The sequence below is a fragment of the Vicia villosa genome, unplaced genomic scaffold (genome assembly GCF_029867415.1).
Source record: "Vicia villosa cultivar HV-30 ecotype Madison, WI unplaced genomic scaffold, Vvil1.0 ctg.000877F_1_1, whole genome shotgun sequence".
In the NCBI taxonomy this organism is placed as follows: Eukaryota; Viridiplantae; Streptophyta; class Magnoliopsida; order Fabales; family Fabaceae; genus Vicia; species Vicia villosa.
In genome coordinates, this window is record NW_026705394.1 from 79,123 (window position 1) to 96,236 (window position 17,114).

Consider the following 17,114-nt stretch of genomic DNA (forward strand, 5'->3'; position numbering starts at 1 on the left):
TAAGCTATAGTTTATGATTATCATCTGGGGACGTCATTTCTAAAAAATCAAGATTAAAAATAATAAGATTTTTTCCCAATTTTTTGTAATGACGTCCCCTGATGATAATGATAAATTATAGCTTACATTGATTGGCTCCTTTGTCTCGCGGTGGACGTACCTCCGGTTCTTCTTCCTCCGGACATCCACCTCCTCCGTCATATGTTCCTCCACCTTCTAATCTTTTCAAAGGTTGGACTCCATTTTTTGTTTAGTTTGAATCTGTTGGGTGCAAGCATTGAAAGAAAAAATTTGCAACATGAGAAATGGGAAGTGAGAGGAATTAAATTTGAGAGCTTCGAGTACAATCTGCATGTCTTTGGTTAAGAATATTCTTGGTACATCGTCAGACAGAGAGATTTGGTAGAAACTTTAAGGGCTATATCAAGGAAAATGTATATCAAATCGGTTGTTATTGAAGGAGCAGTTTCATAACTTGCGTATGGATAAACATATAAAAATATCTGATCATCTAAGTGTTCTAAATGGTATTGTTTCTAAATTAGAAACTATTGGAGTCAAGATTAATAATGAAGATAATGCTTTGAGACTCATATGTTATCTTCCATCTTCCTATGAGTATATTAAACATGTTTTGATATATGGGAAGAAAACTTTGAGTTATGAAGAACTTGCTAGTGAAATTATTTCTAACGATTTTTTTTCTCTATGCTAGTTTTTCCCAACAATTGGTATCAGAGCTTTTGGTTCGATCTAGGGATAGGAGTTCTTAGTATGCTCTGTGGTTGCAGCTTTGTTTGATCTTCCACATTAGAAAAGAAGGATAACATTGTGAAAAAGTTGTTGATCTGCAGTCACGAGTTCTACTATGAATTTTGAATTAGAGAAAATTGATGAAAGAATTATTTTTGAATTTTGAAAAGTTCAAGTCAAAGATGTGTTGATAAAATCAAATTTACACAAGGGGTGAGATTATGTCGATGGTTGAAGAGTTTCTTACCAACATGAATGTTAAACTAAAAAGTTTCAACCTGATTTTCGACATGTGAAAATTATTGAAGTTGTTTAATTTCAAGTGAAGTATACCCTTCTTTAGGTGGAGTAAGATAGTTTTTAAAACTATGATTGTCGGTGAAGAATATGTGAAAATTCTTGGAGTTGTGTAGCTTCAAGTGACTATACTCTTTATGATGGAATATGATTGTCAGTGAAGACAATGGAAGTTGATGTATTTTTTTATCTAGATGGAGATTAATGAGATTGGTTGAAAATATACAAGTTGATAATCTTAAGGGTGGAGTATGATTATCGATGAAGACAATGAAAGTTTACATATTATTTTCAATCAAGGAGGAAATTGTTGGTTTTAAGAAGTCCCACATTACTTGGTTTTGTGAAAGAAGGGAGTGTCCAACGCTATATATAAGATTCAAGTTTTTTTTATACGATGTATCAGTCAAAAGGACTTTAAGCTTGTATTTGACTCTTTATATTTTCTCTTATACTCTTGTTTTAATGTATTGTGAGAGGTAGTTTTTAATTTTCTTTGAAGAGTCTGGGTGTATTGGGGTCTTGGGTTAGTTGAGAGTATATTATGTGTTGTAACAATTTTCACACAGTGTTATTCTCCGATCATCCTTTGACAATGGTCATAGTTTTTTCTCCGATTTTAGAGTTTCCACATTAATCTCTTGTGTTGTTATTTGTTTCTTTTTTTCCTATGTTTGTTATTTTCTAAACAAGTGGTATCAGAGTCCTGGTTCAGCTTGGCGAGGAGTGAGAACAGGATTTGGTGTACGATCCTATTATAGGACGTGGGAGACTCACATGTGACAGAGAATGTTTGGTGCAAGTGTGAGTGAATATTGTCTCACATTGCCTGTGAATGAATAAGTTGTTTGATTTATAAGAGAGATGACTCATTTTCCTAATACCTTAAGGTTTTGGGTTGATGTGTGGCGTCTACCTCTCTTGTGGTCGACGGAATATGTAATTTATTTAAAATTAAAATATGCATCGCCTCTTGGTATTATACCTCGTTTTTTCTTGGCTGAGGTAAAAAAAATTCTTGGTTCATGCACCATTTGCATGGTTACCGATGATCAAGTTCCTACAAGCAGATCAATAATGCAAATTGTATTTAATCTAACTTGGTTGTAAGCAAACCAAATACCATTGACAATACAGAAATATGAAGGATAGAGATAAAGGATAATAAAGAAGGAAAAGCTACATTAGTATTATCAAGAATCTCCCAATTTTTGTTAACAATATAGTCACTAACCATTTTGTTTTAAAGATTGGAATCTAAAACGGTCAGATCCAAAGTTTGAGCCAAATAAGGTCCGCACCAAGAGTCTAGCCAAGAATTAATTTGATTACCGTTACCAAGACATTGGGAAGACTTCTCCATGATAACAAAAAAAAATGCTTAGTAGAACTCCAAAAAGTGGATAAGATATGGTATTTGATTGTTCCTCTTTTCCTCAAAATCTGATCTTTGAGGAGATGCGCACATCTCTCAAGAGAGTGTCCCAACAAATATTGATGTTAATAGCGTGGTTCAAAGTAGATAACGAGCAAATTCTCATGCCGCAAACCTCTAAAAATCTACAACAATTCTTCCAAACTACGATATCAGAAATATATAGATAGAAAGTAAAAATTTATCAATCCTTTTATTTATTTTTTTAGAATCTATCTAAAAGTTATCATTAAAAAATTATATACAATAAAGTATTTGTAATATCATTAGTAAAGAAAATAAAAAATAATAATTTAAAGTATAAATTCTAAATCTAAAATGTTTTTTAACATATTATGTCAAGCTAGCGGACAAACCAGAAAAAAAAAAAACCTCAATACTAGGAAAATGAAGAGAATAAACAAGACATGTAAAGTACTAATAGTAAGACTAATGTAATGTAAGAAATAGTTTAAAATTAATTATAAAATAAAAAAAAATTATAAAAAAAGACTTTCAAATAGTTACAATTATTTTTCATATGAAAGTCTGCAAGGGTGCACCCAAAAAAACCATCAAACAAACCTGTCTTTTGTTTGAAATTTTCATTTTTGAGCAATCTTTTGTTCAATGTACAGGTTTGGCTAGGAAGCAAAATTAATCGAGTTGTCGTTATTTGAATTTGAATGCTTCACAGTTCACACTTCATTTAAATTTCACCATATTAAAAGCGATGTGACAGAACATCAATGATATAATGGTCCACAATTCTAGTATCATTGTGTTGATGGTACAGCCTTGGTAAATTCACTTTCTTTATATTAATGAATAATGCTATAATATTCGTATCAAAATTCATACAAAAGCTAATCAAATTAATTCAACTATACCTCTTATTAGTTTTACTTTTCACATTCCTTTCTTTTTATGATTAAATCCCATTAAAAAGAAAGGAGGGTTGTAACTAGATGTTGTACTTGATCGGGAGAAAATTCTTAATTCTTTGTTGCTGCCATTTTAAAATTTTATATGAATTAATTTTTTAAAAAATTATCAATTCTAAAAATGGTGAGTGACTTTTGGGCATGGTTATATGTTAATTCTTCCAATCTTCTTCGACAAATTATTACTATTTGGTAAAAAGTATTCGATCTTCTTTATTATTTTTACAACTACCACTACAAGAAAATAAAGGATTAGCCACCATAAATTTCCTACTAACTGTTTTCATGGCTAATCTAAAGTTAAAATACAGTAATTAACTTTAATTACACAAACTAACAAGTTACATTTAGACAAACTAATAGCAAATTAGTGACTTAATATAGATTATTACTTTTACTTTTTTTTTTAACGAGTACTCATTACTCTTTTTTTTTATTAAATAATTATATTATTCAGGAAATAATTTTTTTTTGGTGAAACAAGTAGAAAGAGAGTAGAATGCATTGATAAGAAAATTGATGATTCGCAATTAATTGGTGGGACCGTGAGGGAAAAAGATAAGCATGAAAATAGGATCAAAACTTTGGGTTAAATTTGTTACTGTCTCTAAATGTTTTACACAAACAAAACCTCTCATACTATCTCTATTTCTTCTCTATCTCATGTCTCTATTTCTTCTTTATCTCTACTCATTTCTTTTTTTTTTCTTTTTTAGATGAACATGAACCAATCAAAGCATAACTATCTCTATCTCACAACCAAACCAAAATGGTTTCAAAGTGTCACTTATGTTGGATCTACTACCACAATATCATACTGGAAGCTTCTGCAAGAGGACACATACTTAGAAAGGGTGTATGCAACCACCTTGCACTGCTGGAAGGTACCTCCTCTGCTTCCATCACTAGGAAAGGGTGCCTTCACCTTCCATGTGGCACCGCTGGCCACACAGATCAATTATACATGATAATGTTAATATTCTACGGAATTGCTTTCAAAAATTATCATGTAATTTATTTAAGAAATTCAATTTAGCTTGTGATCGCATCCAAAGTTCTAAAGTTGAGCAATTGTTATGTGTATAAATACTGAATTTATTAAGAAAGCTATGTCTTTTATTGAGCTATTTTTTATTGCACCAGAATTTCAGTATTGATTCGTCTTAAAGCTTCACTTGCGTTGCCTTCTCCATGGTGACCATGTAGGGAATCTATTTCATCAATAAATATGAGAGAGGCACTTTCTCAGGCCATTTGGAAAAGCTTTGAAACCAATTTTTCAATTCCACCCATCCACTTTGAAACAAGATCTAATGAAGAATTCAAATGTTAAAAAATGCTTATAATAATGAAAACTGAAGCTTACATAGCTTTTTGGCTTACAAAATAATTTTATAATATTTTTCAATCTTAATTAGGATCTTATGTGTTGTGATCTTGCTACCCCCCTCTCGTTCTTACATTTGTTATCTTTTTAAAAAATTGTTTGTCACGGTGAGTTTGATTATTTAAAATTTTTTTTTTTGAATAAAATATAACTCCAATATAATTTAAAGGGGGAGAATAGTGCTGTTTAAACAAAACCTATAATAATTATCATCTTTATTAAGAATGAGACCAAAATACACATGATTTGAGTTTTATCAAATTCTATATTTTTTAAAATCAGATAGTGAAGACACATTTTTTTTGTATGGTATGCTATTTAAATATCACTAGAAAAACTATATATATATATATATATATATATATATATATATATATATATATATATATATATATATATATATATATATATATATATATATATATATATATATATATCATTGAACCAAGCATATAGTAACTTATCATGCTTTTCACGTGGTTGTTTTTTAGGTAGTCAATACAAAGACAATAATGACAGGTAGTAGTGATATAAAGACAAGAATGTTAGGTAGTAGACATAAGAAGATGAGGCTAGACAATAATGATAGGTATGCTCTCATGAAGCTAGATATTTATCAGCTCCTTCATACAAAACAATGCGTAACATATCAATGTTAGAAGTGTTTAGTGTTTATTGATTCTAATGTTATTCATGTTGAATCAACACCACAACTCCTCCATATTATAAGAGAGAGTTTATACTCTTGTCTTAAATTTGAAGATGCAGCAGTAAGAGTTGTTGTGAAATAGGTGGGACCTAAGGTGTTTGTTTGATTATGCTCGCAGAGATCATCGCGATCCTCTGCATACATATCCCTTAGAGGGAATCAGAGCATCTGTAGCTCGGGGTCTACGGGTGCTAAGGTTTGAAAGGTTTTTTTTGTTTTGTTTTGCTCGCCAAGGGTACGACCTTGTGCCTACGTATTCTCAAAGGGATGTTGAGAAAGTCAGAGCAATCGTAGTTCCCACTTATGCTAGTGGAAGCAAAGGATAAGAGACAAATGTCATCTAAATGTTCGATGTATCTAATCTATATCATCACATACATCTGTTTGTTTTTTGTTTGTTTGTTTAACCAGCCTTGTGGCAAAAACTTTCAACGAAGTCAGCCTTGTGACAAAAAGTTTTGATTAATCAGCCAGCCTTGTGGCAAAAGTTTCAATGAAGTCAGCCTTGTGACAAAAACTTTGATTAATCAGCCAGTATGGTGGCAAAACGGTTTGATTGATTAGCCAGCCTTGTGGCAAAAAAGTTTGATTGATTAAAAAAGTTTGATTGATTGATTATTTGTGATGATATAGAAGAGATACTCCTATCATAGAGATGATAAATGTCTAATCTCCTAGGGTATTTGTTTTGGATATTGGGGATGCTTATAAGAAGCCCGTGGGTCCTTGTACGAAGCCCAAGAGGAGGCTATCCGAGGGTCCTTGCATTGTAAGCCCAAGAGGAGACTATGGGAGGGACAATCCAGGGTCCTTGCATTGTAAGCCCAAGAGGAGGCTATGGGAGGGACAAGTCGTTTGTACAAAGCCCAAGGGGAAGCGTGGTATAGTTGGTTTGAGCTCTTAGAGCGATTTCACCGGGAAACCATACTCTATGTCCTAACCTAAACTAGGGAGATTCTTTGCACGAAGCCCAATAGGAGGCTATGGGGAACCTAGTGTTGTACTAAGTTGAACAAGCATATATAACACAAACACAAATATGAACAAGTACGAACAAATATGAACAAGTACATGAACAAATATGAACAGTTATATATATATGACAAAGTGTGTGTATATAATGGAGTTTATGAAGGAAATATACCTGTAAGCATGATCCATTTGTATACACGGGGGCTCGGGACTCATCCTCGGGGAGAGGCCCATTGAGTTTATTCAAAGCTATGTAAACAGGTACTTACAAAGGGGCTTGGGACTTATACCTACATGAAGGCCCATGGTATTTTTGGGAAGATTTAAAGAAAACCTTCATTTTTGATTCGTTGTTCAAAGTTAAAAATCAAATTGATCGAGGTATGTACAAAAGGTGAATGTACAATGAAATACCTAATTTCATGTACAAGAATGGGACTTATACCTATGTGGAGGCCCATGTTTTATTTTATAAAACATGGTTGATTGTTTTGTAAAGAGATGCGAGGTTTCGTCGTTTGAAAACAGTTTGAGAGTTTTGTTTTGAAAGAGTTTTATGTACAAAGAAAAACTGTAAAAAGAAAGAGGAAAGGGACTTATACTCTCTAATATTCGAGAGGCCCACATCGTTTTTGAAAATCAATTGATCAATTAAAAAGATTTAATCAATAGTTTCTTTTGAAAATCAAAAAGAGAATGGTTTATCGTCTTTGAAAAGAATCGTGATCGCTTGTTTAAAACGATTTGAATTTTGAAAGAAGTTAATTTAATCAAGATAAGCAAAAAGATTATACTTAATTAACACTTAGATGATTAGGATTTATTCAAAAAATATTTACAAGTAATTAGGTTTTGAAAAATCAAGTGAAAAACAATATTTAAAGTATTAAAAATACTTAAAAACAAGTCATTTTAAACCTATTTAAAAATGTATCAAATAAATATTTTTTGGTGATTTTTTTTGGTATTCATAAAATATATATATTAAATGAAGAGTTTAAAAAAAATGAAGTGAAAATAATGAATTTTGATTGGTTAAATTAATTGATCAAGTTTGTTAAAAAATGAAAGAAAAATAGTTGCAAAAAAATGATTTTGGTCCCTAGAGGTGTTGAACCCACGCCCTCTCTCTCACCAACCAAAACATGGACCAAATGAGCCACGCTTGTGGCTTGTAATACATACGCCTTCAGTTTAATATATTTTAAAACCAATATTTGAATTGTTTAAACCAAAAAACGCGCCAAGAACACAACCCTAACTGATTTTTGAAAATCATCAAATCTGTGTTGTTTTGATCAAGTAAAGGGTCTATCTCACTCGGTTTTTCACGAGGAACATGATGGTGCCCTCATAATTCATTTATTTTCACTCTAAGGGGGTCAATTTTTGTATGAACATGAAGAACCCTAAAACTGAATTTGATCGTGAAATGATGTATGATTGATGAATTATGAAATTGATTGAGGGTTAATGATCAGTGATAGTGCAGAAACAAGATAGCAACTCAATTTTTCATTTATGATGCATGTATGTATGAGTTTGAAGTTCAAAACTCTTACCTTCGAAAACGGCCAAGCTGGAGATTGAATTTTGCAATGGAGGTGTTACAGAAGTTGTTTGATGATCTGGATAGCTTCAATGGACCTTATGGAAGGTGTCTGAATGCTTGGGATGGATTGAAAACATCTGGATCAAAGTATGGAACCCGATCTGCAGTAGAACCAAGTATGAATCGAGCTTGATGATTCTGAAGTTTTTGGCTATATGTGATGGATTGTATAGTTCATATGTGATATATGGATGATGTTAGAAGTGATAGTTTGGACAGAGATGATATGGAGGTGAGATGATGATTCTGAGTTTTGGGGTGATTTGGGGTGTGTGAGTGGTTCAAACACATCCCATATGATGTTTATGAGTTGTTAGAACCATCACTTTGGCCATAACTTCAAGGGTTTGGAGGTTGAGTTTTCTACCTCTCTTTGAAACTTAAAACTTGCAATTCAAGAAAGAAAGAGAAAACCTATAATTTGTGAGGTTTTGGTGTCATTTGCAATGAAGTAATGACCTCTATTTATAGGCCAAACTTTCTGAACTCAGAGCTTTGCAACTTGCTTCTTCTTTGGTGATATGGCACTTAAAGGATAGAAAGGAATCTTACCATTAAATGCATATGGTTAAAGTTACTAAACCATGGTTAAAATTGGCTATGCTTCTTATCTCTTTCCCATCTGTCTCAAATCAGAAAATATCTTCCAATTATTGCATCTATGTATCATTACTAGGACCATTTGGCAATTTGGTTCATAACTTAGTGAAAATGGCTTGAAATTTCAAGTGAAATGGTCACTAATGGCAAAATTCAAAGCCATAGCTACACTCCATATTTTTTCATGCTCTTGGACATTTTGGAAAGCTCATGTTGCATACTTCAAAACCCTAGTTGAAAGTTTCTTCAAGACCTTTAAGGAAGTGGGTGAAAAAGATCCATGAACTTTGAAGAAAATGAAGTTTTAAGTGCATTTTTTCAAAAGATACCAACTTTGAAGCTCCATATCTCTTAAATGGTTGATCTTATGGAAAAAAATTATATGTGTCAAAGTTGTTTATTGGATCAAAATCTACAACTTTTATGTTGGAAGTTTTTTTCAGTTTGTAGGTGAAATTTTGAGTTATCCCCTTCCAAAGTTTGGAAAAAACCATTGAAAAATACTTAGAATTTTTCTAAGTATGGAAAGTCAAACTTTTGACTTTTTGATTCTTGATTGATTTTCTTAATTTTTCTTGATCAAATGACTTCATATATCATATATTGATGATTCAAAACTTCAAAAGCCATGGTTGACCAGAATTCCCCAAAAGTCAATGGTGATCTTGTACAGTTGACTTTTTCAGACGAATCGCGTTTCTGGAGATTTCAAATGAAACAAGCTATCCTCACCAAATGAATGGTATGAATGGATAACATTGAAGCATTAGAGGATATTGAGTCATGGTTTAAGTTGTGGCACCATGTTCTGATAAAAAAGTCAGTTATTCAGTGAATTAGGTCAAAAACCCTAATTGTCGACCTGATGAAATTGACGACTGTGGATCTTGAATTGAGATGCAATTTCCATTGGATATTGTCATAGGGATTATTTGAAGATGATTGAAACCTTTGATTGACTTCCTGGGGATTTTTAGGGTTTCCCAAATGTGATCCCTGATTTCAGTCCCTGATAGTTCAAAACCCTAATATGATGATTTGAAATTTCACTGTTGATCAATCCTTGTGTAGGAGATGTCCTGAGCCAATGGATTAGGTCAAAATGATGCACTTGGGGTCTTGAGGTCATGTCCCAAGTCATTAGGTCAAATCCTGAGCAAAAATCAGGAGTATGCTAACTTCAGTCAAAACCCTAATCTGGTTGATTCAAAGTCTTTGAGCTTGTTGAAATGAATCTCTGAGGACCAAATGTTGACTGTTGATGAAGATAATTCTTTTGAGATGAAGGGAGAAAAAACCCTAATTTATTGTTACTTGTACTGATGAGTGATTTCCTGATTAAATCCTGCTGAGTCACAAGTAGCAAACACAAACTATGCAATTTGTTAGAGATGCAAATGATGCATATGTAATGATATGAGGTGGTATCTTAGGTCAAAAATTGGGGTATGACACCAGCCTTCTTTGATAAACAAACTTCCACTAGATAGCATTTGAAGCATAGTGCAGATAAATGTTGTCCAAAGGAACATCACGGACCTTTATGGAGGATTTTGTGACAGCAATCTTCTTCTTTGAAGGGATGTCAGGGACATCACTTAGGACATTGTCTTCGGAGTCAGAAACACTTCTTTCTTTTCTCTTCTTCACAGCAACCTTGCTCCTAGTTTTTGAAGGCTCAGCAGATACCTTCTTGATGTTTTCTTTGGTGGCATTCTTTAGAGGAGCAACCTTTGTTTTGGGAGGATGTTGATCATCAACCTGCTTTCCCCTTCGAGCCTTGACTCTGTTGGAAATGCTAGAGATGAGGTCATCATCAGCAATGTCAATAGGATCATCAAGATTATCCAGATCCACCATATCATTTACACTGTCAATAGGACAAGTAGGCTTCTCTTTAGGAGAAGTAGCATTGACCTCTTCAGCTTTCTCAGTTTCAAGAATCTCAGCATCTTTATCTCCAGATGCATCAGCATTTTTAGCATCAGAACCCTCAACATTGTTGGCTTCAGATGTCTCAACATCAACATGATCTTTGCTAGCATCAACTTGATCATCTTCTCTGTTCTCAGGGGCAGGAACTTGGGCTAAAGAAACAGATATTCCTGCTACCTTGTGACCTTCATTCAAGATTCTTGTGACAAGACCTGCGATCGCATTGTGGACATAAGCAGATCCTTCTTTATTCTGAGCAGAAAACGTTTCTGGAACAGACCCACCAGTTGATTTTCTTGCATGCATCTTTCTTGGTATACTGCCAACAGGATCAGTGGCTGGGACCGAGTTCAATGGCGCAACATCCAGCACAACATCCTGATCACCTACCATACTTGGTGCCCTAGAGTCGAATGTAGTTTCAGAGCGAGGAGTAGTGTTCTTCGAAGGAGAAGTCTGAGACATGTTGAGAGAGAAAGGAATGATGGAGAGAGGTTTGTGAATGCAGCGAATCAGAGAGGTAGCGTGAATGCCGAAAATAGGTTTTATGGGAATGGGAACCGTTTGGAGAAAGTGTAAAAGAGGGGGAAAATACACTTTAATATGTAATGATAACAAATATTTGGAGAGAAGGATACTGTTGGCCCTACACCCAGTTAATTGCTATAATCCCTCATAAAGACAAATGCCAAGTTTACTTCTCAAATTTTCAAATTGATTAGCATCCAAAGCCTTAGTGAAAATATCAGCCAGTTGAAGGTTAGTAGCAACATGTTCCAAGGCAATTACTTTATCTTCAACAAGATCTCTTATGAAGTGATGCCGAATATCAATGTGCTTGGTCCTGCTATGCTGGATAGGATTCTTTGAGATATTAATGGCACTTAGGTTGTCACAATATAATGTCATGACATCTTGTGTGACATTATATTCTGTTAACATTTGTTTCATCCAAACAAGCTGAGAACAACTACTTCCTGCTGCAATGTATTCTGCCTCTGCAGTAGATAGGGATACACAATTTTGTTTCTTACTGAACCATGATATGAGGTTATTCCCCAAGAAGAAACATCCTCCTGAAGTACTTTTTCTGTCATCAGCACTTCCAGCCCAGTCTGCATCATAATATCCAGTGAGAATTGGTTCACACCCATGAGAGTAGAGCATGCCATACTCACAAGTACCATTCACATATTTCAGAATCCTCTCGACTTGATTTATGTGACTGATCTTGGGTTCTGCTTGATATCTGGCACACGCCCCAACAACAAAAGCAATATCAGGCCTACTAGCTGTAAGATACAGCAGGCTTCCTATCATGCTTCTATACAAACTTTGATCAACATTTGTGCCCTTTTCATCTTTGGACAATTTTAAATGAGTAGGTGCAGGAGTTCTTTTGTGACTAGCATTCTCCAACCCAAATTTTTTGACAATGTTTTTGGCATACTTGCTCTGAGAGAGAAAAATTGAGTCTTCCATCTGTTTATCTTGCAGTCCAAGAAAGTAAGTTAATTCTCCAACTAGACTCATTTCAAATTCTAATTGCATTTGGTCAACAAAATGTTTAATCATCGTGTCTGACATCCCACCAAACACAATATCATCCACATAAATTTTTGCAATCAGGATCTTTTCCTGTAACCATTACTAGTAAGAAACTCTGTTAGTCTCTCATACCAAGCTCTAGGGGCTTGTTTCAACCCATAAAGAGCTTTTCTTAGTTTGTACACATGATCAGGATGGTTTGGATCAGCAAAGCCTTTAGGTTGTTCCACATAGACTTCCTCACTAAAGTAACCATTTAAGAAAGCACTCTTCACATCCATCTGGTATAGTTTGAATTTCAGAATGCAAGCAACTCCTAACAACAATCTAATTTACTCAAGCCTAGCAACAGGAGCAAAAGTTTCATCAAAGTCAATTCCTTCAACTTGAGTGTATCCTTGGGCAACCAGCCTTGCTTTGTTTTTTATTATAGTTCCCAGTTCATCTGACTTATTCTTGTAAACCCATTTAGTTCCAATGACATTTGTATTTTTAGGTCTTGGAACCAGCTCCCATACTTCATTCCTTTCAAACTGACCCAATTCTTCTTGCATAGCATTAATCCAAAACACATCTGTCAAAGCTTCCTTCACATTCTTGGGTTCAATTTTTGATACAAAACAGGAGTTTGAAACCTGTTCTCTTGACCTTGTAACAACTCCACTGTTAGGATCTCCTATAATAAGTTCACTAGGATGATCTTTTTGAACTCTTATAGATGGTCCTTTGTTAGAGGGTTCAGCTTCAGTTTTTGCAATAGTGGGGCTGCAATCATCTTCTTTCTTAGATTCTCCAGCTGCGTGTTCCCAGAATGTTCCAACATCATATGTGACATCTGCTTGTTTGTGTTCATCATCAACCACCACATTTATGGATTCCATGATTATCCTCGTTCTTGAGTTGAACACTCTATAGGCTTTGCTGTTTGTAGAGTAGCCAAGAAAAATCCCTTCATCACTCTTGGAATCCATCTTCCTTCTGTGATCTCTATCAGCAAGAATGTAACACTTACTACCAAACACATGGAAGTATTTGACAGTGGGTTTTCTTCCCTTCCAGATCTCATACAGAGTGGTAGATGTTCCTTTCCTTAAGGTAACTCTATTATGAACATAACAGGCAGTATTCATGGCTTCAGCCCAGAAATAAATAGGGAGTTTCTTAGCATGAATCATAGCTCTGGCTGATTCTTGAATGGTTCTGTTTTTCCTTTCAACAACCCCATTTTGCTGTGGAGTAATAGGAGATGAAAACTCATGGTGTATACCTTCAGAGGAGCAAAAATCAGCAAATTTTTTATTCTCAAATTCCTTTCCATGATCACTTCTGATTCTTACAACATCATTTTCCTTTTCTCTTTGAATTCTTTGACACAGGTCTTTGAAAACATCAAACACATCTGACTTTTCTCTAATGAAGTTTATCCAAGTGTATCTGGAGTAATCATCCACAACCACATAAGCATATTTCTTTCCTCCAAGGCTTTCCATTTGCATAGGTCCCATCAGGTCCATGTGAAGCAGTTCAAGAACCCTGGAAGTAGTCAGATGTCTAACCTTTGGATGTGACATCCTGGTTTGTTTTCCTACCTGACATTCACCACAAATTCTTCCTTCATCAATTTGTAACTTGGGAATTCCTCTCACAGCTTCCATAGAAATAATCTTTTTCATACCTCTTAGAGGAAGGTGACCAAGTTTTTGATGCCACAACTTTGCTTCTTCTTCTTTAGAACATACAGTTGAGTAGTTAGATTCATGAGAGACCCACAAGTAACAGTTATCTTTGGATCTGACTCCCCTCATTACTACATTCTTTCCTTTATCAGTGACCACACACTCAGTTTTAGTGAAGTTAACTTGGTATCCTTGGTCACAAAGTTGACTAATACTTATGAGATTAACAGTCAAGCCTTTGACCAACAAGACCCCTTCCAGATTTGGAACTCCTGAGCAGTCTAGTTTTCCAACCCCTTTGATTTCTCCTTTAGCTCCATCACCAAAGGTTACATAGCTAGTAGAATGGTTTTTGATATCTACTAAAAGATTCTTGATTCCAGTCATGTGTATGGAGCATCCACTGTCAAAATACCAATCTTCTTTGGCTGATACTCTAAGAGATGTATGAGCTATCAAGGCCATATTTTTAGGTGTCCACTGTTGCTTCTTGATGGGCATGATCTGCTTGGGTCTGTAGTATGGAGCTTGGTCTGGGTAACCATATAATCTGAAGCAGAAGGGCTTAATATGTCCAAATCTACCACAGTAATGACATCTCCATCTTTGAAATTTCTTCTTCATTCTACTTTTGTCATGATGTTGAGTCACATGTTGTGACACCGGGTTCACCATCTTGGATTCTGGTTTAGTATTACTGCTAGCTTGAGGATGTTTCATAGCACCAACAAATCCTATACCAGACATATCTCCTGAACTCTTTCCAATATGTAGAATCTCTTCCAACATATCAGAACCACTATTTAACATTTTGACAGATTTTGACATCTGATCAAGTTTGGATGTTAGCAAGGTAGCTTCACTGTTTAGACCAGATATATTTTCACGAAGCCCTGTGTTATCTGCCTCCAACTGAACTATGTATTTCTTCTGCTTTTCACCTTGTTGACAGACTTCAGCACTTCTGATACATAGCTTTCTGTAGGATGCTGCTAATTCCTCAAAGGTTAACTCATCTTCGCTAGAATCTTCATCAGAGACACAAACACCAGTAAGGGCTGTGACATGTTTGGCAGATTCTTCTTCACCATCACTCTCAGAATCTTCATCAGACCAGGAGACTGACAGTCCTTTCTTTTGTTTCTTGAGATAAGTGGGACATTCAGCTCTAATATGTCCATATCCTTCACATCCATGACACTGAATTCCTTTGCTTTGATTGTAATTTTCTTCAAGTTTAACCTTTCTGCTAGAATCATAGGATCTGTTAGTGTCAGAAGGAATGTTCTTGACATTTGGTCTTGACTTCTGATCCATTCTTCTTATAATCTTGTTAAATAGTCTTCCAAGCATGGCTATAGATTCATTTAGATTTTCTTCTCTACCTTCCTCTTCTTCTTCTTGAGAGTTGGACACAAAAGCTAGGCTTTTATTTTTCTTTTCAGTATTGTCACTGATCTCCATCTCAAAGGTTTGAAGAGATCCAATTAGTTCTTCTACCTTCATCTTGCTGATATCCTGTGCTTCTTCTATAGTTGTGACTTTCATATCAAATCTCTTAGGCAAGGATCTAAGGATCTTTCTCACCAGCTTTTCATCAGACATTTTTTCTCCTAAAGCTCCTGAGGTATTAGCAATTTCAAGTATATTCATGTGAAACTCTTGAATACTTTCATCATCTTTCATCCTTAGATTCTCAAACTTTGTAGTTAGCAACTGAAGTCTTGACATTTTAACTTTGGAAGTGCCTTCATGAGTAGTTCTGAGGGTATCCCAAACATCTTTGGCTAGTTCACAATGGTGTACTAGTCTGAATATATTCCTATCAATTCCATTGAATAGAGCATTCAAAGCTTTAGAGTTGCCAAGAGCCAGCTCCTCCTCATCTTTGCTCCAATTTTCTTCAGGTGTGAGGGATGACTTGCCATCCTTATCAATAGTGACAGGATGTTCCCATCCTTTGTTTGCAGCTCTCCATGCTTTACTATCCAAGGATTTCAGAAAGGCCACCATACGAGGTTTCCAATAATTATAATTAGATCCATCTAGAATGGGTGGTCTGTTCACAAATCAACCACCTTCCTTGTCCATAGTACCAGAAAATGTTGTCCCTAGATCTTACCCAGTAAGAAAAACAAGCAGGGTGCCTGCTCTGATGCCAATTGAAATTCTGGACTCAGACACGCGATGTCGAACAGGATGTCACGACATTACTATCTGAATATTCTTAAACAAACGAACAAGAAGTAAACGAACATATAACAACACAAGAAAGTTGTTAACCCAGTTCGGTGCAAACACACCTACATCTGGGGGCTACCAAGCCAGGGAGGAAGTCCACTATAAGTAATATCAATTCAGAGTAATACAATTCAAGATTACACCTTTCACTTAATATCTACCCAATGCAACTTCAACCTAATATTACTTAGATCAGAGATTCCACTCACTCCCCCTCAATCACAGCAGTGATGAATAACGTTCAAAGAATATGAATAGAAGACACACTTCAAGGACACAACTTGATCTTGCTTAAAAGCTTCAATCAAGTACAATGGTACTCTTGCTTAAAAGCTTCAAGTACTTCTTACAACTCAAACAAAAAACACCTAGACCAACACAATCATCATGATGATTGTTTGGCTTACAAGAAAGCTAGAACGCAAAAACTTAAAACACGAAAACCTCTTAAAGCTTCTCAATACAAAAACCTGATTAGGTCTGCCGCTACTTCATATAATATATAGCCTTCAGAAAACGCAGCAGCTGGGCCTTGGATCCAAATTAGTTATAAACCTAATTAAACTAATTTCCATAAATCAAGGAACCTAAAATAAGGGCAAATAACGTCGTCCTTGAACAGATCATAATCCAATATTTCCAAGTAAAGCGCATAGAATCTTAACGGATCACATAACCATAATTAGTAACAGAATAAGACGTAACAGCTACGAATGTCATGACATCGGCCTTGACATCAGGTAACGGCCTGCATAAGTAAAACTTCACAACAGTAGAATGCATGTCATGACACCAGTTTTAACATGATAAAATCACAATGAATTTTACCAAAACTTACAGCCAATCAACAACATCTACAGAAGTTATAAGAACCCCTCATATTTGTGGTACTCCACAAGAACCTTTTTGAAAATCTCTGTTTATTAAAAAGATATTGTGTTTAAAAGAAAGTTTATTTGATTTTTTTAAAATAAGATCAGCAAGACATTACTTCTTATGCCTACATACCTCCTCGGTGCAATGGAG

General features: G+C 34.9%; 1 protein-coding gene across 1 annotated transcript; it reads right to left on the reverse strand.

Annotated features, from left to right (window-relative positions):
• Positions 1–10,170: 10,170 nt before the first annotated feature.
• Positions 10,171–11,088, reverse strand: LOC131631855 (uncharacterized). The gene has a single exon (XM_058902629.1). The coding sequence runs from the start codon at positions 11,086–11,088 to the stop codon at positions 10,171–10,173; it is 918 nt and encodes a 305-aa protein (XP_058758612.1).
• Between the last annotated feature and the right edge of the window lie 6,026 nt (positions 11,089–17,114).

What these genes read in the sequence shown, in the direction of transcription:
- LOC131631855 (XM_058902629.1), bottom strand. Translation starts at nt 11,088, where the DNA reads ATGTCTCAGACTTCTCCTTCGAAGAACACTACTCCTCGCTCTGAAACT.